Source organism: Acipenser ruthenus, chromosome 16 (assembly GCF_902713425.1).
Source record: "Acipenser ruthenus chromosome 16, fAciRut3.2 maternal haplotype, whole genome shotgun sequence".
In the NCBI taxonomy this organism is placed as follows: domain Eukaryota; kingdom Metazoa; phylum Chordata; class Actinopteri; order Acipenseriformes; family Acipenseridae; genus Acipenser; species Acipenser ruthenus.
The window spans coordinates 517,344-541,942 of record NC_081204.1 but is presented as its reverse complement, the minus strand read 5'-3'; the positions used below and the strand labels follow the sequence as shown (position 1 = coordinate 541,942).

At 47.3% G+C, this 24,599-nt stretch overlaps 3 protein-coding genes across 3 annotated transcripts; 1 reads left to right on the top strand and 2 right to left on the bottom strand.

The window, feature by feature from the left end:
• Positions 1-632: 632 nt before the first annotated feature.
• LOC117963481 (mitochondrial intermembrane space import and assembly protein 40-A-like) lies at positions 633-4,469 on the bottom strand. Its single transcript, XM_058988237.1, has 3 exons — positions 4,140-4,469; positions 2,844-2,942; positions 633-2,375 (listed from the first exon to the last, which is right to left on the bottom strand). Exons 1-3 carry the CDS (start codon positions 4,159-4,161, stop codon positions 2,098-2,100), a joined length of 399 nt encoding a protein of 132 aa, XP_058844220.1. The 5' UTR covers positions 4,162-4,469; the 3' UTR covers positions 633-2,097.
• Positions 4,470-4,862: 393 nt separating this feature from the next.
• On the bottom strand, positions 4,863-14,700 carry LOC117412264 (protein transport protein Sec61 subunit alpha-like 1). The gene is made up of 12 exons (XM_058988234.1): positions 14,515-14,700; positions 13,278-13,345; positions 12,692-12,757; positions 11,700-11,778; positions 11,284-11,415; positions 10,942-11,051; positions 10,610-10,763; positions 10,187-10,347; positions 9,649-9,846; positions 8,910-9,101; positions 8,280-8,356; positions 4,863-7,601 (listed from the first exon to the last, which is right to left on the bottom strand). The coding sequence occupies exons 1-12, from the start codon at positions 14,519-14,521 to the stop codon at positions 7,415-7,417; spliced, it is 1,431 nt and encodes a 476-aa protein (XP_058844217.1). The 5' UTR covers positions 14,522-14,700; the 3' UTR covers positions 4,863-7,414.
• A 731-nt stretch (positions 14,701-15,431) lies between these two features.
• On the top strand, positions 15,432-23,914 carry LOC131697679 (WD repeat-containing protein 82). The gene is made up of 9 exons (XM_058988236.1): positions 15,432-15,776; positions 17,421-17,518; positions 18,649-18,715; positions 18,903-19,002; positions 19,723-19,839; positions 20,591-20,746; positions 21,158-21,227; positions 21,967-22,109; positions 22,455-23,914. The coding sequence occupies exons 1-9, from the start codon at positions 15,616-15,618 to the stop codon at positions 22,482-22,484; spliced, it is 942 nt and encodes a 313-aa protein (XP_058844219.1). The 5' UTR covers positions 15,432-15,615; the 3' UTR covers positions 22,485-23,914.
• Positions 23,915-24,599: the final 685 nt, after the last annotated feature.

Sequence of the window (24,599 nt, the reverse complement as noted above, 5' to 3'; positions counted from 1 at the left end):
ACCTGCAATCCATCAGCAGCACAGCCCTGTGATTACAGAATTCTTCTCATTTCTAAAGGTCTGCAGGTAGCCTTTCCAGGGTGCAGACATACCTGCGTGGGCTGCTGGGATTACCTGGGATGAAAGGTGCATACAAAAAGTGTATTAGCTATTTTTTGTCAACCGCTCACTGTGTTTGTAAACACAGCCTTAATATCCCTTCATTCTTTGCCGCGGTGTAGATTTCAGATAGATGTATATAATTATAACACGTGTGCGATCAGTGCTGTAGCTCCTCTCCCTGCTGCTGCTCACAATGTGCACGAGTATGAAGCAGGGGTGCCAAACCTCACCCTTCCACCCCTGCTCTTTGTTCCAACCCTTTTCTAACTCGCTGAACTGAACCAATTAAAGCACCACCCATACTGTGATTCATGACCTCAAGTTACCTGTTAAACCCGGAGTGGAACAGCCCTCCAGGACTGGGATCGGACAACGCTGATATAAAGCACGATGTTTGAATGACGACAGCACCCCCTGCTGACTGCATGTGTATTACAGACCACAGAGCCCCATGTGTGCCTGCCTGCCTGTCTGCGGTCTGTTTGCACGCTTCTCCACTCAAGCAAACGGAAACAAAACACAAGAGCCGCTTCAGCGAGGTAAAAAGACTTTTAATCTCCACAACGTTCAGAATCACTGGATCAGCTCGGTTAGTCTACACTGGTGCTCTGCTCTGCACTGCTCCGAGGGGAAGCTGCAGGCTGGGGGAAGAGTTTGTGAAAGACAATCGCACGACGGCACAGAACGGTCCGTGGAGGAGAGCAGGCAGAGGCACTGCAGAGGGGCACCAACAACACGATGACAAAGGAACCAAAGAGCCTGCTCCCTCTGTCTCTGCTCCGCCTGCTCATTCAGATAGAGAGAGCTTCTCCTGCAGTGCGTCTGCAAGGACGCCGCTTTCCAGACAGCCATGCTGGACCAGGGTTAACAGGACAGAGTCGCAGGGGAGGGGGTCCAGGGCAATGCTGCTTTGCATAAGGAAGCAACGTTTTCACACCAAAAAAAAAAAAAAAAAGACACACACAAAACGCACAGGACTGCAGCACAGGGCTGAAACACGCTTCCCTGGGTGAACGACAGAGAAGAGCCTCATTCCAGAGCTCTTCACTGAGGAGCACATGGGCGGCTGGGGAGGGCTGGATTTACTGAACTTCTGCTTCAACGCCAGGCAGCTGTAAATGTTTTAGATCTAGAAATGATTAAAAGCCTCTTCTCCAACTTTCTTTCCTAGTAAACCTGCCCCACGGTATCGATTACACAAAAAAATTTAAAAAATGAAATAAAGACGAGATTTATAGAGCCCTAAAACTAGGACTGGAAAGAGGCTACCCTGAGCGAGGCACTTAACATGCATGCGGACCGCAGTCCCTACACAGCAAGGCTCTTGCATTAGGAAAGCCTTTTAACTCCGGAAGGATCAAACCTGCTTTCAAACTACACTGACTGTGTCGGGTCAGGCGGGGACGTCTGTCGTAAAAAACGAAACTTGACCTTCCCTTTAAGGTGCTGTTGTTTACCTTGATTCTAAGAGGGTTTGTAACCAAGAGCATGTCGGTGGCAGAGTGGAATTAACGGAGGCGTCGCTTTTAGAAGGAATTTCGACTCTTGAAGGTCAAGTCTGAGTGCATCGTCTCGACCAGCAGAACCCAAACCCCCAAACAGGCCAGGACTGTGTTTCAGCAGCACACACACACAAACACACAAACACACAAGCAAACAGTCTGCTGTATTAACACGGTGTTTAAAACAGCAGCCGTTACTAATCAGAACAGAAGATGATGCAGGGATGGAAAGAAGACTCCCAATGCACAGCAGTTTGATCCAGCACTGGTTTGACCATGAATTTAATAGGACACACTGGGGCTAATCAAGCATGTATTAAAACCTGGAATGGGTGAAACTGCTATGCAACAGGAGGCTCATTCCCATCCCCTGCACATATTTAAATACACCCTAGACCCTTGAACTTGTCAAACCCAGACCTCCAGCAGGCACTGCCACCTGGATCCCCCTCTCCATGGCATTGTCTCCAGCCGCTGCCCGGGGGCGGGTCCACTAGCTGGAGGCGGGGCTGGGCTGCTCCTCCCCCTCGGCTGTGTTGCTGTTGCTCTGCTTGTCCTCCTCCTCCTCCTCCTGGGGGTACAGCTCGGGATATCTCTGCATGCACTCCTGCATGGTGCGGAACTGCTCGATACACTCGGAGCCCTTCACCTCCTCCTCGCTGTAGTGGAAGCAGGAGAAAGCAGACTTGAACTGCTCCCCACACGGCCCGCTCGCCATCCCACCCAGGCACGGGCAGTTCCAGTTCACTTCTCCATTGGGCAGGATGAGTCCTTCCAAACAACAACAACAACAGATCAATCTACTGCACAGCACTTTCATCCATTCCTGATTTCACTACGAGATTTAACAACACACACTTTGTATACTTGACTTAGTATCTTAATGGTTTTCCCCTAGTTTTTAAGATATGAGGGTTTGACGTTGAACAAGTAAACTTTAATTGAAGCCATCAGTGCTTGAAAAGGCCCTTGGGAGCATACTGCATTCTTAGGGGCCGGCGTGCGTACTATAAAACCTAATACCACTGCTTCTGGCGAGCACAGAGATTCTGGGAACATTCTGCAGTGAGGATATACAGTTAAGAGATCACTACAGACGTATTTATTGACTAAATGTCTTTGATTTCTTACATCTTTCATGTGTACAATCAACCACCACAAAAACACTGTTGACAGAGCCTTCTCTTGCTGACCTCTCTGTTGACAGAGCCCTCGCTTGCTGACCTCCCTGTCTCTCACCTTGGTCCTCGTAGGGATCGTTCGGATCCTCCGCTATCAGCTCCGCGCTGCTCGGTGTTTCGTGGTCCTCTTTGGTCACAAAAATAATCTTGTCTTTCCCTAGAAATCAAGAGCAGAAACACAACGGGCTGTACTGGATGTGACACCAGCTGGACACGGACACGCACACACACACGCACACGATATCACTGCTCGCTGTGTTTCTACTTTAGTCCACAAACCCGTGTCCGGTGCTCTCAGTTGTGTTTTCTTTCGTTCTGGGTGGTTTTCTGTGCCCTATTTCAGTTCAAATGAAAGTCTGTCCTTGTCGAATGGACCCAGCAAACAAACTAGCTCAGTGTGTGTGTGTGCGTGTGGCAAACTGGTCTCTTACACGCAGTATCTTTTCAAAGTTACAGTATCACAGTCAAGTGACGCCACCTAGTGGACAATAATAGAATACCACACATACACATATTGTGCACCAGGGTGAGTCTGTTAGTGTGTTATCAATGCTGGAATGCCTCTCTTTAGGTTTGGAAATGACTTGATTTATTAAAGAACATGTTTCTAGATTCACTTCATCCTCAAGGTGAAACTATCTTATTGTTGAATACACCCCCCCTCTCTCCTACTGGCACACTCTTCTGAAACTTGTCACATTAAGGTCCTGTTCGCAAGAACAACAATGTTTTTGATCTGTGTTCTAAGTAATAAAATACAGCAAGTTTAATATTCATGAGACGGTCGCGAGATTGTGTTTTCAGAACTCACCGGCCAAGTGAGACAGCTGCTGGTTATTATTTTAAACACGCGTTTTTATCATTATAAATTGATGACGATGATAATATTAATAAACGCTCTGCCATTGTATAGCTGGTTCATGGCTTCGTGGGTTTAAACGCGCTGCTATAAAACACGACATTTCTCCAGGTTACAGGAGCGTCGTCAAAACGTGAGCACGCTATCAGATCCACTGTGCATAACTTGCAAGGAAGGGTGCACGGACCGTGGTGATAATACTGCCCGTGACCGAGCCCTTCACCACCGAGCACCGCAGCAGCACCGTTCAATCTCCGCACACACATAAAGCGTGCGATATTCCTTTACGAGTTACTCGGTGCACAGCCGCAAAACGCAATGACATTACACTACATTACACAACGTGAACTCTCTCCCAGCACCTTCAGGAAGGACAGTCGCAAGTATCCTCACATTGCTCGGTGTTGCACCGGCATTACTACAATGAGAGCGAATCTAACCCGTTCCACTCAGGAGTGCAAAACGCATCGTAAAAGCAAGAATAGCAAGGCTTACCCTGCTGTTTACAGTAAGACATGGCTGTTGTTTTTGCCCTCTCCCGAGCTGTATCTTGGGGTAGAATCACAGCCGCACAAACCGCCGGCAGCCACTCGAGCAGGCAACAGAGACACGCCGCGACCTCTACCCCCAGCGACGTCACCGCGCTTCACCCTCACGCACGCAGCGTTTCTACATCCAGCGTGTTAATTATTTCAATTACTCGAGCTGAGCCGAGGTCAATTAGTAACGTTCATCTAAGTATTTTACACTGGAGAGTAGCACTCTGTGTTTGTAATCCAAACTGTACACATGCCTATATACTTGAGACACCACTAAGATGGCGGGTAGCCTGTGCTGTTATTTTAACCTTGGCAAATTAAGAAAGGTTACAGCGGCAATTCTAAGAGATAGCAAAACTCACAAGCACATTATAGGCTGTGTGTGCTATGCAGATCAGCATTGGGTTTAATACAATCCCACTCTCTCTCTCTATATATAATGTATTTCTGTATTGCTTCCTGCAAGAGTAACCACGCTGTTCAGCTGTGCACTTGCTGGTTGCTGTGCACGTTTTATACGTCATTAACACAAACGGAAGGACTGCACTCAGCAGCTGCACTATAGACACGTTGCTGTACCATCAAACACACATGTTCATCCATCACAGTGTGTGCTGGAAGTGTTGAATCATCACACTCAAACACACAACAGACACAAGAACACACACAACGGCCTGGGTTAGTTTGTTCTTTTAAAGTAGTTTTATTGTGAATATTCGTTATCTGAACAGAATGCACAGTTTTTGTTTGTTTGTTTTGTTCAGATCGCTGCAGTTTGAAATGTATAAAGTCCTTCTTTCACAATGAGCAGGAATGCATGGAGTGGCATATATACAGCTGTACAGAAACCCATGAGCTGTGCAGCAATGAAAATAATACACAAATAAAACCGTGGCCCCCAGAATCAGCCACCCCCCCCCCCCCCCCAAATAAAAGATGTTTTCAGTGTGCCTGCGCGCTCCTGTTATTGCTATTGTGGTAAGCAGCAGTGTTGATTTGGTACAAACAGACACAATTATAAATTGCATTAAATCTCACTAAAAATAAAAATCAGATAAAACACCCCCCCCCACAAACTGCCTTTCTGCTTTGATAGTGAACACTGAAGGGGTATATACGATTGTGTGAGTGCGAATTATCCTTGAGTAACACGTGGCATCCAATAATGAAACGACTTCCAAGTGTAAAAAAACAAAATGCAACAATGCTGGAACTGGGTTTAAACCCCTCACCTCCCCTACCTCAATGCACAGACCCTGCGAATGTCATCTCTGATAAAGGCTAACAGCCCCTTCTCAAGTCAGCCCATGTTTAAACCCCTCCACTCCCCTACCTCAATGCACAGACCCTGCGAATGCCATCTCTGATAAAGGCTAACAGCCCCTTCTCAAGTCAGCCCGTGTTTAAACCCCTCACCTCCCCTACCTCAATGCACAGACCCTGCAAATGTCATCTCTGATAAAAGCTAACAGCCCCTTCTCAAGTCAGCCCGTGTTTAAACCCCTCACCTCCCCTACCTCAATGCACAGACCCTGCGAATGTCATCTCTGATAAAGGCTAACAGCCCCTTCTCAAGTCAGCCCGTGTTTAAACCCCTCACCTCCCCTACCTCAATGCACAGACCCTGCAAATGTCATCTCTGATAAAAGCTAACAGCCCCTTCTCAAGTCAGCCCGTGTTTAAACCCCTCCACTCCCCTACCTCAATGCACAGACCCTGCGAATGTCATCTCTGATAAAGGCTAACAGCCCCTTCTCAAGTCAGCCCGTGTTTAAACCCCTCACCTCCCCTACCTCAATGCACAGACCCTGCGAATGTCATCTCTGATAAAGGCTAACAGCCCCTTCTCAAGTCAGCCCGTGTTTAAACCCCTCCACTCCCCTACCTCAATGCACAGACCCTGCGAATGCCATCTCTGATAAAGGCTAACAGCCCCTTCTCAAGTCAGCCCGTGTTTAAACCCCTCCACTCTCCCCTACCTCAATGCACAGACCCTGCGAATGCCATCTCTGATAAAGGCTAACAGCCCCTTCTCAAGTCAGCCCGTGTTTAAACCCCTCACCTCCCCTACCTCAATGCACAGACCCTGCGAATGCCATCTCTGATAAAAGGCTAACAGCCCCTTCTCAAGTCAGCCTGTGTTTAAACCCCTCACCTCCCCTACCTCAATGCACAGACCCTGCGAATGCCATCTCTGATAAAGGCTAACAGTCCCTTCTCAAGTGAGCCCGTGTTTAAACCCCTCACCTCCCCTACCTCAATGCACAGACCCTGCGAATGCCATCTCTGATAAAGGCTAACAGCCCCTTCTCAAGTCAGCCCGTGTTTAAACCCCTCACCTCCCCTACCTCAATGCACTCCGATTCCCACTAATCTCGAACTAGCTGAGGTAACATTAGGTAGTCTAATATTAGTGTGAATTGGTGTCTGTATGTTTTAACAGATTATGTACAATGGAGCAGCTCATGCATTGTGGTTAAACATTGGACTCTGATCTACAGTCTGTGAAATGGTTGAACGCTGCAGATGAACTGCATTCAGCACACCGGCACACTGGTGATCAAACAGAGAGGAGGATCAACACATGTTGCCGTTCCAATCCAATACTATGCCAGCATGCTTTTCAAATGCCTGTTTAATAACAGAAAACCTTTCCAAGGCCCACAGAACTCCCCATTTCGTGGCGTCCATAAAGATCCAGCGTGTGAACATTTAACCCCATGCCTGCGCGCTCGAACAGTCACGTCAGCGGGGAGCAAGGGAGAAACGACACGAGATACTGTAGGAGTCGAGACTTGTGCTTTTAACCAGAATCAGGGAGATAAAAAAAAAAAAAAATACAAAAAGTTCAAAGTAGAGAGAAGCCAATATGGCACGCAGTACCAACATCTCTCAAAGAGGGGAAAAACGTTCATGGAGTAACTATCAGTACTACAACTGCTCAGACTGTCAGAGCGGCAGCCAAGAGCCTTGTTTCTAGACACTGCCAGAGACATGGAAACCTGGACTGAAACGCAGCTTCCCCTGCCCCTGCCCCCATCAAGGGCTTGGGATGCAGGGTTTTCATTAGCAATACTAATCCGAACAGCCACTCTAAAAAAAAAAAAAATAAAACATTCTCCCTGTTTTGATAATGTAAGAAAATATTTATTAAAACTGAAAAAAAAAAAAAAAATTAGGATAAAGAAAAGAAAGCAAAGTGTACTGGAACAATGTGTAGTTTTGCTGTGGTTAGAAAAGGAGGGCGCCCATGCTTCCGACTTCACTCTGCTCCTTTACGAAGATTTCAAAATACTGGTAGATGATGGTGACGGCCAGCAGGATTCCTGTCCCTGATCCGATCGCACCCAGGAAATCAGCCATGACGGACAGCCCGCCGATACACAGCCCCCCAAACGCAGCTGCTGTGGGGATGTACCTGCGAGAGGGAGGGGCACAGAACACAGTTATTCTCATTGCAAGGATTATTAGAATCATTACAGTGCCGTCCTGCTGATCCGAATGAGCCGAGCCCCAACCCGGTTCAGAGTACCGACTGAAATCCCTTGCCTGTAACTGCTCCACACTCAGTGCCGAGCCCCGACCCGCTTCAGAGTACCGACTGAAATCCCTCGCCTGTAACGGCTCCACACTCAGTGCCGAGCCCCGACCTGCTTCAGAGTACCGAATGAAATGCCTCGCCTGTAACGGCTCCACACTCAGTGCTGAGCTAGACACACGGAAACAAACTTCACACGTTCCACGACAATGACTTCGTCGACTGGGAGGCTTGCTCAAGGGCTTTAAAACTGACAACTACTTGTGGTTGAAACAGTCGTCACTGAATTGATTACGTTTCTTCTAGGATTTCTGAATATAATCTGTACCATACTAAAAATGTCTGGTCTTGTGTTCGTTTGAAAATTACATTTCACCATTAACTATTAAACACTCAAGAGGGCTAAACAAAACTTTTTTTTTTTTTTTTTTTTTTTTTAAATTCAATGACAAACATTTTGACTAGACGCTCTTATCGGTGCCTTCAGTGATTGAAGACACATTTGCAAGCAGCCTTGATGCACCACCAGGTGTGTTAGCATGAAGCTCCGCCCCTTACCTGTTTAATTCATGGACCATGGATGTTTCTCGATGGCCTCTCATCACCATCTGCTGTTCTTTTAGCTGCTTGGCAACCTGCAATGAAATAACAAACCAGAAAACACATTCAACAGAGTCCTTTACTAGACACGCCTCTGCATCTAAAACACACAGCACCCTTCAATTCCTTTAAAGCTGTTATCTAATAACCACATCTTCTCTACAGGAAGTTAGGTCTAGAACTGAAGCATACAAATCACTTGCTAACACTGTCAGCAGAATCAAATCCCATTTCATCCATGTGCACAATGCAGGCTAGTCACTCATGCTACAGTGGGACATTCAAACAAAGTATCTCTGGGGGTAGGATTCATTCACTCAGGAGTTAGATGAACTTACTCCCCTAGCTTAAAAGCAAACAGTCCAGCCACACTAGGTGCAAGGTCCCAGACTAGCCTATTTAAGACTGACATGAACCATCAACCTCAATCCCTCATGATATACTCAAGCTGTCCACACTGTAATGGAGCTCACACTAAAATGTGAATCACCAGTGGACTTCCTATAGAAATGGTTTGTCTACAGGCTGGCATGCCGCTGCTCAGGTGAATCAGCAGCTTGTGTAACAGGACGGAGGAACAGCACTTACATCCTTAGCAGAAGAGCCGGAGACTTCAATCCAAGTCTTAGAGAAGAAAGCGCAGGAGCCCAGCATGAACACGATGTAGACGAGCGTGTGAACCGGGTCTTCCAGCACCGAGCCGAAGGACTCCGGGGGAGAGAGGTAATAACACAGCCCGGCAACAGGGTAGGCACGCGCCGGCCCGCCCGTCGAGGTGTCCTGCACAGGGGAAGCAGGAGAGAACCCGAGAGTCAAATACAAACGCCTGCAGCCAACCACCAGACAGACAGAGATATAGAGATATTACCAAGACACACATTTACTATGCTTTAGTTTAAATCTATTAGAATATGCCACGTTTTCTTATATGTATCAACATATTTTTTTATGAAGTCTTACGTGATTGAATTGTTGTTACCACAGTAGTTTCATATTGGATCTAATGTCTATTCAATAAATATGACACAGGTATTGCTGGTGGGTTTATTTAGTTTGAGAAGTTCTCTCCCTAGAACAGCGGTACTCGTTTGTTGCTCTTTCATCAATCCGTTCCGATAACCACGATCTGCTACTCCCACTCCAGCGGTTTAATTGAACCCAGGTCTTTATAAAAAAGTCCCTGCATGGAACAAGGTCCTGGTTTGGAAAGGAACTGAACGAGCACAGGTAGCAAGCCCAGGCGTGTCACGTTAACCCCCCAGTGAAAGCAGGAGGGGATCACAGCGCTGTGCAGCGGGAGTGCGAGTCCCATCCCTGCCTCACTTACCGACCAGGTCCCCAGCAGGTTCACCAGGAAGTTCCCGCTGAAGCGCGTGGAGAGCATCTGCGAGATGACGTAGAGATTGGAGACGAGGGCGGACTGCAGGATGATGGGGATGTTGGAGGTGTAGAACAGCTTGATGGGGTAGGTGTTGTACTGACCACGATAGCGGGCAGACTTGATGGGCAGGTCCACTCTGAAGCCCTGAGCAAAGACACAGAGGAAACGACATTGAAACAGGGATGGGAATAAGACTTCTATTGCACAGCACACTGGGTACTATGTACATGGAAAAACAGCTCATCAAAAAGGTGTAACAATCATTATTTCTTTGTATTATAATTATTAAGACAGACATCAGTACAGGTTTTGTGCTCTAGGTGAGGATTCCTGTATAAAATCAGAATTGCTTCAAAACCTCGAGACACAGCGATCAGCACGAATCCTGGACTACCCGAGGTTCTCTGGTGAAGAGTGCAGGTGTGCACACTGGAAAGCACAAGCCCCTGTGGGTGTCCTCTGTCAGTGCCCGGGGGCCCCTCACCTGGAAGTATATGACCACAGCGAAGACGAACACGGTGGCGATCAGGTTCAGCAGGTTGGGCAGGTTCTGCCGGTAGAACGCCTCCCGCAGCGCGCGCACCTTGTCAGTGCGGGTGGCCAGCAGGTGGAAGAGTGCGATGATGGCTCCTTCAAACTCAGTACCTGAAGGGAGGAACAGGTTAGACACACCAGAGCTTGTTACCTACACACACTGTGGCTAATCAAGCTGCTATTAAAACCTGCAATGGGTGAAACTGCCAAGCCACTGGTGCCCTAGACACATGTTCTACTATGCCATTGCTGTCACTGTCTCTTCCAAATCAGCACCCCGTTTCTACCAGACCAGTGGTGCACCGCGAGACCCATTAGCCCCGATATTACAGCAACATCCCAGCCCTGGCATGCGGTTCAGTCCGGGACGCACCTCGGCCAGTGTTCACAGTCGTGGGGCTGAAGGCTTTCCACACAATGGTCTCGCAGATGTTAGTGGCAATGAAGAGAGAGATCCCAGAGCCCAGGCCGTATCCCTTCTGCAGCAGCTCATCCAGCAGCAGGACAATCAGACCGGCAACAAACAGCTGCAAACGCAATTGAAACAAGCCTGTTATCGCCAGTGCAAACGCAGCTGCATTATTAGAGAACAGAAGAGCAGGCACACGAAGCACAACTTGCTGAGACCCACGCTCTCGCGTGACCGATCTTCTTAGAAGCTTTGAGTTCCAGTTCTGATCTAGCGTTCTGAACCCTCCTGCTTACCTGAATGATGATAAGCAAGCAGATTCCAGCTCCCATTTCAGAGGGGTCTCCGTACATCCCAGTCATCACATACACAATGGCCTGGCCGATCGTGATGATCATTCCAAACACTGGGAGGGGGAACAAGGTGTGTGAGCAACAGGCATTACAAACAAGCATTTAAAAAAACACCACCATAAAATACATGTGCTACAGGCAACCACTTTCAGTGATCACACGCTCCACACAGTGTACACGGCTCTCTCCTACAAAAAGACCTCCAACGGCAGGGTTTTTATCCCTTCGTCTGCTTTAGATCCCAAGCTCTGTCAAACACGCGATGCAGCCGGACGGTCCGCTTACGTTTCTGAGCCCCGTTGAAAAGCGCTCGGTCTTTGGGAGTGTCGCCGACTTCAATGATTTTAGCACCGGCGAGGAGCTGCATGATGAGACCAGAGGTGACAATGGGGGAGATACCCAGCTCCATCAGGGTCCCTGCAGGGAGAAAAAGGGATGCCATCAGCTTCTGGAGGAGCACCCAACCATGCCAACTATATCAACAAGGAGACGTTCTGTCTGCTCAGAAAAAAAATTAAAACAGGGGGTTTCGAGAATATCCACATGATAAAGAAAGCATGTGCTTTAACAATACTAATTAAAACAGTGTAAATAATTAGAATGCAACGTCACTTCCGTTTGATACAGAACGGTCCCTTTTCAGGCAGCTGTAACATCACAACACTCTCAGGGTCTTGAATACATTCCAATAGCCTTGTTACCTCTGTTTGAAGCGAGGATGACTCTCATCCAATAGAACGGATCTGCCGAGTCCGAGGACATGATTCCAAAGAGAGGAATCTGGGACATGAAATGAATGAGCGCTCAGTTAGAGTCTGATAACAAGCATGAGGACAGAACCTGCTCTTTCAAAACCTTCACTTTATACTCCTCTTGTCATTTTTAATTTTATTTGAATGCATGAACAGTTTTGCGTGCCACCCTCTTATCCAAGGACACTCATTCTCAGCTCTCCCATGTGTGACAATCAAATATTAAGGGCTTGAACTCAGCCTGTAGTGTTGGAGTTTGTGCCACTGTGATCTCTGATGACCAGCGTGTTGGAGTTTGTGTCACTGTGCTCTGTGATGGCCAGCGTGTTGGAGTTTGTGTCACTGTGCTTTGTGATGGCCAGCGTGTTGGAGTTTGTGTCACTGTGCTTTGTGATGGCCAGCGTGTTGGAGTTTGTGTCACTGTGCTCTGTGATGGCCAGCGTGTTGGAGTTTGTGTCACTGTGCTCTCTGATGGCCAGCGTGTTGGAGTTTGTGTCACTGTGCTCTCTGATGGCCAGTGTGTTGGAGTTTGTGTCACTGTGCTCTCTGATGGCCAGCGTGTTGGAGTTTGTGTCACTGTGCTCTCTGATGGCCAGCGTGTTGGAGTTTGTGTCACTGTGATGGCCAGCGTGTTGGAGTTTGTGTCACTGTGCTCTGTGATGGCCAGCGTGTTGGAGTTTGTGTCACTGTGATGGCCAGCGTGTTGGAGTTTGTGTCACTGTGCTCACCCTGTACTGTGCTTTGTGATGGCCAGCGTGTTGGAGTTTGTGTCACTGTGATCTCCCTGTACACTGTGCAAACCCTTTTAAACTGTGTTTACATTTAGTGTTGGGAGGTACAGCACTTTTAATTAGAGTTAAACAGGTACGGTTAGATGATGTCCATTGATTTTCTACCCAACTAGACTGGAAACCCATTTACTATGTGTGTGTGTGTCTTACCTGGCAGCACACCAAGAAGATGAAAAGGGTGATGGCTGTCCATAGCACCTTTTCCCTGAATTGAATCTAAAGTTTAAAAAACAAACAAAACAGCGGTTTATTCATGTGAATGTACTGCGTTTGGTACAAACTGATCTATTAACATGAATAGGAGAAGCAAGTTAGGTTACAGGAAAGCAAGAGTGGATCCTAACTGCAACGTGCAACACAGACCTGCAACACACAGACCTGCAACACACAGACTGCTTTGAACTGATTTTAAAAGACAGACTATGAACATCACAGCACCTGAGCTTGCTACCTGTACACACTGCAGCGAATCACGCTGGTAGTAAAACCAGGTAGGGGTGAAACTGCTGTGCAATAGGAGTCTTCTTGCCATCCATATAAACTGCATCCTTTGAGTGCAGTATTGAATTCAACTTGAGCATACAATTGTATCATTTCTATGCATTTCAATAGGATACACTTCGGGGACATTTACCAGGGTGTAAAATGTAACAGAAGCAGTAAATCACAGCCTCACACCTCTATGCAGTCAAGTAGGGCTCGTCATGTAAACGTGTACAGTACAGAACTTGCATACCTTCCTTTCCGGTTTTTGGATTTCCGGCAAAACAGCACAGAAGGGCTTAATTACTTCCAAAAATTTTACTGAAAAAAACAAAAAAAAAGTGTTGTTAAAAACATGTAGAAGCTGGCAAGCCATCGTCAGTTAAAACTAACAGGCGCTGATTCCAACATGCATGCACACCAATAACCCAGTACAGCAGCTAGTGCTGCACACAGAGCAAGGCAGAGCGGACGTGGCATTCCCTGACCTTCCCAAAGCAATTCATTACAGGACAGGCATCGTTATAACACAGTGTGAGTGTGTGTGTGTGTGTGTGTCGATCGAGGCACGGCCGTGCTTTTCCAAAACGACATCCCTAGCATTATAATCTGCAACTGAACTGCGGATCTAATGAAGAAAGAGTTCAGAAATAAAAAAGGAACGTTTGCGATCGACAGCGTTCAAAAGAAACGCGTTCTACACGCAACCCCAATACGAGTTACATAATAAGAAAAGTGAAAACTGCACGTCGGGGGGGTTAGAAAACAGAACGATTAAAATGGCATTAAGTCGTGTAAATGTGCAATGAAGTCAGCAGTGTCAGTGCACTGATCTCGCTATCAACGGTATGCATCGTCATCACAGACAGAGGATAGCCACGGGAGGCCTAATACAATATCAAACAACCACACTGAAGAAATACATTTATTAAGACTCTTAACACGTACATAACATGCGAATTAGTACTGAGACTGAATAACGAAAACACACCCCGAGCTCTCAAAATGAGAGGGCGCCGTCTTACTGGCAATGCGAGACTATCACAAGCGACATTGTTATTAATATCAATCGTCTCAGTCTCCAGCAAACACACTGCGATATGAAGAAGCGTTCAAGCAACGACAAGAATACAACTAGATTTGAATTGTACACCATTATTGCGCCTGTAGGTGTATCCTCATTTCAAAATGACAAGAGATTTAAAAGCGTAACCTTTAATACCTGATAGTAAGAGAAAATAATTGACAAATAAAAACTGTAGCATTCGAAATAAAGAAATAAACAAACAGCCACAGTTAAAACGAAGAAGTAAGTTATATTTAAAAACATATATTATATATATATATATATTTTCCACACGGTCCAGAAGCTGTAGCATTAAGATGGCCTCCACAAAACGGGTTTACACCTCATTCAGAATTATACTACATTTCATACCATTTCCCGGAATCAAACGCGTTGTTATTTTGTCAGCAGGTTGAGTACTTACTCCCCATATTGGTTCCTGTCCAACACCCAGTGTCTTCTTGGTCCCAGTCAGTGAAATGAGCCGGCTTCTCGTCTCCCGGTCCGAGCTGGTCTCTGTCCTCGACAGACGGCGCTGAGTGAAGAGCTCGCTTAAGACACGTCACCGATCGCAGCTCCTTCCAGCGCCCGCACACGTCACCGAGACACGTCACTGCAAGCGCGTCCCCTTGGTTAGCGGGCGAGCACGAGTCACAAGGGCAAAGCGGCCGGGAGGAATTCCAAACACACACTGTTAGCAATGAAACAGCGCGTCGCCGCACGCTTCAGCTTGCAAAGAGTAGAGATGTGTGTGTTAGTTTGTGTGTTTATTACAGATGTCAAAAGTGCACCATTTCTGTGACTCGAGTTCTGTACAGATTCAATACAGACAAAATAAAAAAATAAACATAGGTACGCATTGTTACAAACTGATATTTTTTTCCCCCACTCGGGGATTTAAAGGGAAGAACGCGATTTGAACGTCCGGGTTAATCTGTAGAGGTGATTTCCTGGCGTGACGAAGAAACTTAAGATGATGTGTTCAAATTCCCCCCCCCCAAAAAAAAGAATGAATAAATGTGATTTTGTTTTTTTTAGATTTTAGTTTTCGGTTTGTACTTTTTTTTTTTTTTTTAAGTACACCGAATCTGGTCATTTTAATTATAAAAACTGGCTCCCGGCACGCAAAAGAGAGTATAGCAACACAATAAACGTTACAATGTGTTTAAATTTAACGGGTTATGATGAATGATCCGGATCACAGACTTTGTACAGCGTTATTTCTCTTTTTTTGGAGCAACCAAAACTCTCAATGCGCGCCGCCGTCGCCGCCCGCACTGCTCGTGCTCGCCCTCTGGTATGTCGGGAGCGCGCCCGGCGGGTGGGGATCGCGCGCGTTCGTGTCGGCGGCGCGAGGCGGGGCTTCCCTTGGGTTCGGAGCTCTCGAGACGGTTCTCGGCGGGTTTTCTTCTCGTAATTTGAAAGAATCGAGTTTGTCTTTAGATATAAAACCCGTAATAATACAAATCTTCTTCTTCTTTTTTTAGCTGCACCGCGTAAAGTTACCGCCGCTAGGGAAGTCGGTATGAAGCTGACGGATAACGTGTTGCGGAGTTTTCGCGTAGCCAAGGTTTTCAGGGAGAACTCGGATAAAATTAACTGTTTTGATTTCAGCTCGAACGGAGAGACGGTCATTTCCAGCAGCGACGACGACTCCATCGTCTTGTACGACTGCCAGGAGGGAAAGTGAGCGCAAATTATAAACACTTACCTGTACTGTTAATAATGAGATCGCACGCATGCGAGGAAGGGGGGGATTGTGTGCGTTACGCGAGGTGAGGCCTGCTGCAGAGCTCCGAGCCCCGGCCTCGAGTGCGCTCTGCCGCGGCTTGCCACGCCACAGTGAACTGGGATGAAAGAAAGGGGTCATTTCATCATTAAAAAAAATCCTTTGAATGTGTGCATGCAGACTGGAGATTTTCACCGACGTTGTGTGTTTTGAGTAATCACGCAAAGACTCATGATAACATACCGTGCATTACCCCTTGTTTTACCACGCCGCTGCACCCCGTCCCTCTGATTAGTATTACAACCAACGTGTTTGCCATCGTCGTATGTTTCTGCATGTAATGCCTCTAATTAACTGCGGTCGAAAGTTAGTAATCCTCGTCTTATATAATTATAAACAAAACCATGCAGCGAAGCGCTAGGTTGCGGTGCTGCTGTTGTAATGAGCACAGCTGGATACCGGGTATTTTAAAACAAAACCTTATCTTAGTAAATAAACTACAGTGTTGTGAGGTTGCCTTGGTGATTGTTTTGTTTTCGCTGTGTAAACGGCGGTTTGTTTGTGGCAATCCTGCGTATTGAATGGTTATTGCGTGAGGGCTGGGCTGCGTCGTGGTTATTGCGTGAGGGCTGGGCTGCGTCGTGGTTATTGCGTGAGGTGAGGGCTGGGCTGCGTCGTGGTTATTGCGTGAGGTGAGGGCTGGGCTGCGTCGTGGTTATTGCGTGAGGTGAGGGCTGGGCTGCGGCGTGGGTATTGCGTGAGGTGAGGGCTGGGCTGGGCTGCGGCGTGGGTATTGCGCGAGGGCTGGGCTGCGGCGTGGGTATTGCGCGAGGGCTGGGCTGCGGCGTGGGTATTGCGCGAGGGCTGGGCTGCGGCGTGGGTATTGCGCGAGGGCTGGGCTGCGGCGTGGGTATTGCGCGAGGGCTGGGCTGCGGCGTGGGTATTGCGCGAGGGCTGGGCTGCGGCGTGGGTATTGCGCGAGGGCTGGGCTGCGGCGTGGGTATTGCGCGAGGGCTGGGCTGCGGCGTGGGTATTGCGCGAGGGCTGGGCTGCGGCGTGGGTATTGCGCGAGGGCTGGGCTGCGGCGTGGGTATTGCGCGAGGGCTGGGCTGCGGCGTGGGTATTGCGCGAGGGCTGGGCTGCGGCGTGGGTATTGCGCGAGGGCTGGGCTGCGGCGTGGGTATTGCGCGAGGGCTGGGCTGCGGCGTGGGTATTGCGCGAGGGCTGGGCTGCGGCGTGGGTATTGCGCGAGGGCTGGGCTGGGCTGCGGCGTGGATATTGCGCGAGGTGAGGGCTGGGCTGCGGCGTGGGTATTGCGCGAGGTGAGGGCTGGGCTGCGGCGTGGGTATTGCGCGAGGTGAGGGCTGGGCTGCGGCGTGGGTATTGCGCGAGGTGAGGGCTGGGCTGCGGCGTGGGTATTGCGCGAGGTGAGGGCTGGGCTGCGGCGTGGGTATTGCGCGAGGTGAGGGCTGGGCTGCGTCGTGTTTATTGCGCGAGGGCTGGGCTGCGTCTCAGACATCAGGGAGGGTTTTGTGATCGCCCCAGATTCACACTGGCTTCATCCAAACACCTCTCGTGTTTCCTCTGCTTTGTTCCCTAAGGCCGAAGCGGACCCTGTACAGTAAGAAGTATGGAGTGGACCTGATCAGGTACACGCATGCAGCCAACACTGTGGTCTACAGCTCAAACAAAGTCGATGGTAAGTTTCTGTTACACAAGTAACGTTGTTGAAGCTGACACTCTGGGATCCTTCAAGAAGCTGCTTGATGAGATTCTGGGATCAATAAGCTACTAACAACCAAACGAGCAAGATGGGCCGAATGGCCTCCTCTCGTTTGTAAACTTTCTTGTGTTTTGCAGAGGTTTTCACGTCCTAGAAACAAGCTTACCTGCTGCAGTCACTGTAACGTTGTAGCAGACCTGCTCTAAAATAAGAGCCAGTCCCGACTCCCAACTTTAAAAAAAAGAATTAAATAAATAAATAAAAAGTTGTGTATTGACAGCGATTCTAATACCAATGCTTGATGCTTTTAATTAGTCGCACATTCCCACAGAGCCAACACAAAACAACATGAAACTGAGTGTCCAATTTTCAATGAGGTCCTACAGGAAGAGCACATTATCACTAGAACTCTCATTAAGGGAGTTTATTTGGTCTGCAGGTTATATATATATATATATAACCCACAAGGTTATGCACACCACAAAGGCTCTGTTTTTACATGCACAGCATCATCAGTAGCGTTTGCTCCCTCACCCTCCACTGTTGCTCTGTTGGTCCCTGTTGAGCTGTGTGACTGGGACAGGATTCCCCAGTTTAAGGGCCAGCAGGAGCAGCCTGCACAACGCTGCTGAGCCTGCCCCGGGCTGAGGTAGTTGTTTGTACAGTTTGAGGGTCTGTGATACCACCCGGTAATGGAGATAACTGTACAGGCCACTGCCTTGCCTGGGACAGAGCGCTTCGTCCAGAGACAGCGGCCGCTCACGCTTTCAGGACAGAGGTAAGAGCGGAGCCCGGGCTGCAGGGCACACAGGCCTGGAAACACTTTGAACTTGAATCGGTCTGCTGTGTTCAGGAGATGGGAAGTGACCGCACAGAGAGATTTTCAATTAATCAGTCCACGCTACTGACATAGAAGCAGGCACCCCTAAGCAATTGAGTTATGCATATTATTGGAATGAAATTAAAATCTGACCTTTATACTGATAAAATATGAAATATGTGCAGCCAGTTATCGTTTAATTGGCCATCGACCTTTGTCATGATTTCTGTGTGTCTTTTAATGTGCCGTCTGGTTTGTGACTTGCCCCCTCTCTCTTCCCCATTAGACACCATTCGGTATCTGTCACTTCATGATAACAAGTATATTCGCTACTTCCCGGGACACAGTAAGAGGTAAGCAGAAATACGTTTCGTTTTAAATAAGATGAACCGTATACATCTCTCACCACGTTGAGCCAGTAAGATCAGGAAGGGTGTGGCTTAAAAGTCTTGGGGTGTGTGTCGTAAATATCGTCACGTATGTTTCAAACAGGAACGCAAGTAATTAATCCTGCTGGTTTTGTTTGCTTGCTTTCTTCAGAGTGGTGGCCTTGTCCATGTCTCCAGTGGATGACACCTTTATAACCGGATCCCTGGATAAAACCATCCGCCTCTGGGACCTGCGCTCCCCAAACTGTCAGGTAGGGCTCGAGGCAGCTGAAGACTAACAAGGAAGAGTTACTTCACACCCATTCTGATCAAGGACATTGCCTGTGCACAGCAGTGTGATCCATTTCTGGTTTTACTATGAGTTTAATAAGACACACCTGAGCTTGTTACCTGTACACTGGGGCTAATCAAGCTCGTAGTAAAACCTGGAATGGGTGAAACTGCTGTGCAATAGGAGTCTTGTTTCCATCATTATTTCTTGAATAACTGTGATATTCTAGTTAAAGGTGTAATTTGGTGGTTGGAGCAGAAAACTTGGAAGGTTAGAGAATGGGAAACAGTGTGACTGTGTAGGGCAGAAGTGCACAGCCAGAGCCATTGTAGCCCAGGTATTTGTTACAGTCATACCCTCAATTGAACTGATTTACAGCTGTGTTCACGTTAGACCTCCCTGTACGGATTATTTGGGTTGAGCGCTCCACAGAAATCAGGCTCTGACAATCAGGCGAGGGTGGTGTTGATTGGGCTAATTTGCCATTCCAAGCGAAACAAGTGAAGTAACAGCCGCTTGGGTTTGTGTGGATTGCGTTTCTCCAGAGTCTTCAGAAGTCATCTCAAATCCAAGCAGCTGTTGGTGCAGCACAAAGGCAGGTATTAATCTGCTAATGGTTGAATTGAGGAGCCTGATTTGGACTGGCCCTTGAGGACTAGTAGGCTGTGTGCTGTGAGTTTCCTGTCCTGTCTTTTCCCAGGGTTTGATGCACCTGCAGGGGAAGCCTGTCTGTTCCTTTGACCCCGAGGGACTCATCTTCGCAGCCGGTGTGAACTCTGAGATTGTGACGCTGTATGACCTGCGGTCGTTCGACAAGGTAGCGTACCGCTGCTAAGATGCATGATTTAGTGCTGCATGGAGCGGTTATTGGGATGGAGCTCTCCACAGAAATCAGGCGCTGGCAATCACGGGTAGGGTCATTGCTGATTTACCATTCAGAGTGAGACGAGGGAAGAAACAGCTGCTCAGGTTTGTGATGATGATGATCGCTGCTTTTCCTAGCCTCTGTGGAGAACAGCGAGCCACACAAACACAAGCAGCAGTTTCTTCACTTATTTCACTCTGTGGTAAATCAGCCTGATCCGCTGTGATAGATATGCTGTGGAATCGGTGCACTGGGAGGAGACACGCCTCCATGTGTGTGGATGAGTTCTTGCTGCTGTGATAGATATGCAGTGGAATCGCTGCACTGGGAGGGGACACGCCTCCATGTGTGTGGATGAGTTCTTGCTCCTCTGATAGATATGCAGTGGAATCGGTGCACTGGGAGGGGACACGCCTCCATGTGTGTGGATGAGTTCTTGCTCCTCTGATAGATGTGCTGTGGAATCGGTGCACTGGGAGGGGACACGTCTCCATGTGTGTGGATGAGTTCTTGCTCCTCTGATAGATATGCTGTGGAATCGGTGCACTGGGAGGGGACACGCCTCCATGTGTGTGGATGAGTTCTTGCTCCTCTGATAGATATGCAGTGGAATCGGTGCACTGGGAGGGGACACGCCTCCATGTGTGTGGATGAGTTCTTGGTCACAGCGCTGCATTTGAACTCTCCCCTCTGCTGTCCGCAGGGTCCCTTCGCTACCTTCAAGATGATGCCCGACAGGACGTGCGAGTGGACCGGGCTCAAGTTCAGCAACGACGGGAAGCTGATCCTGGTCTCCACCAACGGGGGCACCCTGCGACTCCTCGATGCATTCAAGGGGGTTGTGCTGCACTCCTTCATGGTGAGCGCTCTATAGGGGTGACCTGATGAGCTACTGTATGTGAGATCACGTGATCCTTAATGATGGATTGCAAGGACCATTCGGTGGACTGCAAGCAGCTGTTTGTTCCTGTATCTCAATGGAAACAAAACACGGAGACTTCTGTCGCACACTGCTAGCTCTCTGCATACCGGCTCAGATGCATTTCCGGGTTACCTTTATAGTTCAGATTTAAATGTTTGTTCTTTATTATTTAACAAAAGCTTATTTGCTAAATCATAAAACGGGTTAAAAAAGATTATTCAGCGTGGATTGTGTAATCAAAAAGATACCGGGTCTAAGAGCACATCACTAGCAAATGGTGAAGGTGTGGCTCATTCCCAGGTGTTAGTCCAAGGCTTTTGTAAATGAATTTCTGTTTCATTTCCACAGGGCTACAATAACAGTAAAGGTGTGATGTTGGAGGCTTCATTCACTCCGGACTCCCAGTTTATCATGATCGGTAAGTACTGAAAACGAGGAAGTGCGCTTTTAAAACAAGCAGTGCAACATCTCATTGTAATGCATGACTGTAGAGGTTACTGCATCCTAGTGCTGTATTGCATTTAAAACAAACAGTGCAACATCTCATTGTAATGCATGACTGTAGAGGTTACTGCATCCTAGTGCTGTATTGCATTTAAAACAAACAGTGCAACATCTCATTGTAATGCATGATTGTAGACGTTACTGCCTCCTAGTGCTGTATTACATTTAAAACAAGCAGTGCAACATCTCATTATAATGCATGATTGTAGAGGTTACTGCCTCCTAGTGCTGTATTGCATTTAAAACAAACAGTGCAACATCTCATTATAATGCATGATTGTAGAGGTTACTGCCTCCTAGTGCTGTATTGCATTTAAAACAGACAGTGCAACATCTCATTATAATGCATGATTGTAGAGGTTACTGTCTCCTAGTGCTGTATTACATTTAATGCATAGAAATGCAAACACCAGCTCAGTTAATGGCATTTGTTACTGAGGGGTAAATATAAGACAGCTTGCCAAATTCTGCCTAAGGGATCAAAAACCGGATGTTTCTGGGATCACAGTGCAGAACTGGCACAGAACACATTTTCTGTGCAAAACCAGTGAACCGTTCCGGTGTCAGTAAGCCAGCCAGCAGCCTGCTTGTTTGAAGACGGTGCAGGAAGTCCAGGGGTCCTGGTAAATCCCAGACTCTTGTTTCCCCAACAGGCTCCGAGGACGGGAAGATCCACGTGTGGAATGCGGAGAGCGGAATGAAGGTGGCCGTGCTGGATGGGAAGCACACCGGCCCTGTCACCTGTCTGCAGTTCAACCCCAAATTCATGACCTTCGCCAGCGGCTGCTCAAACATGGTGAGCTCGTTGGCTACGCGAATAGGAATCTTCAAAAACTCTGATTCCAGAATTCTGTGTTTTCTGTCTAAAAAATAATTTATATAGTGTGTGTTATATGTTCTACTGTGAAAGTATTAACATGAACGTTTTGCAACCAGTTTTGTCCATTTGAGATTTAATTTCATTTTCTAATTTGATGTCGTCGCCCCCCGCCTCCCCAACTTTTTTTCCCCGATTGGGACCTTGAAAGTCCCATGAAGATCTCCACATTGTATCCCAAGTGTCCATTCACAAGGTACAGCTTGGTGTTACTGTTGATTGTTATGGATTGACACTGATTACCTGCTCTGTTTTTCTCTGCAGGCTTTTTGGTTGCCCACAATCGATGACTGACATGGAAGTTGCAGTGCTGCCTAATAGACTCTTCTCTGTGTAAATACGATATTTTTTATGTTGATGGAAGAATCTCTGCGCTCCTGGGAGCCGGGGCCTGTGGAGGCAGAGTGTATTCAGCGTTGCCGTTCTCTCTGTCTCTACACAGGACTGCCTGTCTGGGCTTCATTGTATTTTGTTTTTTTAACTGACACCTTGGCAATCGTACCTGGAGGACTGAACATAGCAGAGCAGCTGTTGAAATGCTACCTGTAGGGGGAGCTTCTCACATTCAACTGTAAATAAAATGGTCAGGAGTTTGGGGAGAGGGGCGGGTGGGGAGGGATTTATGTTTTATTATGTAACTATTAAAATAAGTGTTGCTTTTTATAAACATCTGTCGTTTTGGCAGTGTTGCATGCACTGCTCTTACCATGCACTACTTTACTCCAACTAAAACAAATCATAGTCCTCCTCCTCATCATAAGAAGAAGCCTGCAATGAAGAGTCATTGTACAAAGATAAAGAACTTCGCTTGCATGCTGCATGCAAATATCTGGTGCATTTCTTATTGTTTTGTGTGAAAGGTCCTGCTTTCGAATGATTTCAAACTGCTCTTTAAATCCCGGTATCTCCCAATGGCTTCCCAGGGCTTCATTTTCCTCTGTGGGCAAAATGCCAGAGCTGCTTATTAACTACAGAGTGGGCAGTTAGCCTACATTTTGCCCACAGTGGAACGTCCTGTGTTGCCTCTTTCAGCTGTTGTTTCTGTGGTGCTTCCAGTAACCACTGATTGACTTCTGCACCAGTAAACAGGTACAGTAGTGATACTGATGTTACAAAGTGAAGGAACAGAACCCATCACCTGCAGGGTCTGTTTTTCTGTAGTAGATTATTATCTCTGGAGGGTGTGATGCAGGAATGAGAGCCTGCAGTGCCGATGGCTCGTTAAAATGTTTTTATTTTAACTGCATTACTTCTTACATTCCGGATTCTATAAATAACTTACAGGTAATGCAGGGGTGTGTGTGTGTGTGTGTGTGTGTGTTCTTTACGCTGGTGAACCCGTGAATGTTACACTAGCCTGGGTTGCTGTATTAAGGAAACAGCTCTAAACAATTGAGAAGCTTGAAGGCATCATCCCACAAATAATATATGCCCTTACACCTGTGTCTTAAAAGATTAAAACCATGACCTGGAAATAGATGTTGAATGAGCCCAATGGGAATTCAATTCAGAGGCCCATTAACAAAGAAGAAAGCAGAATTTTACAAATGTGTACCCAAATACTTGAGATGGGTTTTTGTATTTGTATGTATGTGTGTGTATAATTGATTATATATATATATATATATAATTACATACATTATCTAATGTATTACTTTTGAGAGAGATGTACCGTACCACACAGTTTAAACACACAGTAAACGTTTTTTATTCTATCAAATAAAGTTGGATTCAGTATTTTTTTTTTTTAAATATGTAAACAGAAGAGCCTCTCCATGCATGAAGAACAATTCTTATGCGATGAACACGAGCTAGATCGCCCTGTCTTTGTATTGCTGCGTCTCAGCTGCGTTTTGATATGGTTGTTTTACAGTCTTTCCTATGTGCGCCACCCGAACAGATTAGAGTTGATTTTCAGACAAACCGCACAGCACGATAGCATTTTGTCCCAAACCTCATGGTGTTGGATTGATAGAAACCCCTATCTGTACTATTTGTTTATTTAACATTGTATTTTGGTCACTGGGAAAAAACATATTCGCTGCAAACAGCTTGTATAAGGCGAGTAGCTAGTGTAGGTTTACTCAAAGCGAGCGTCAGTACTCACCTTGGGGAACGAATGACCTGAATTCAATACGTTAGTCTGAAACCCGAAGCTGTGTCCCCGTACCGCTGCTTGGTTGAGGTCTCTTCCCCTGCTGGTAACCGAGGAAGCCGAGACTCTGAACAGAGCTGCACTCTTCATTAGCAGAGCCACTCGCTCACCTGTCAGGCTTATCTCACCTGTGCTGGCTCTCATCTATAATTCACACAGTGCTGTTCTTGGCTTGTCAACAGCACCATGCAACCCCCTTTCTGGGGGCGGGGGGCAGAGTTTTACACACACCTGAACCCATGCGCGTATTCACG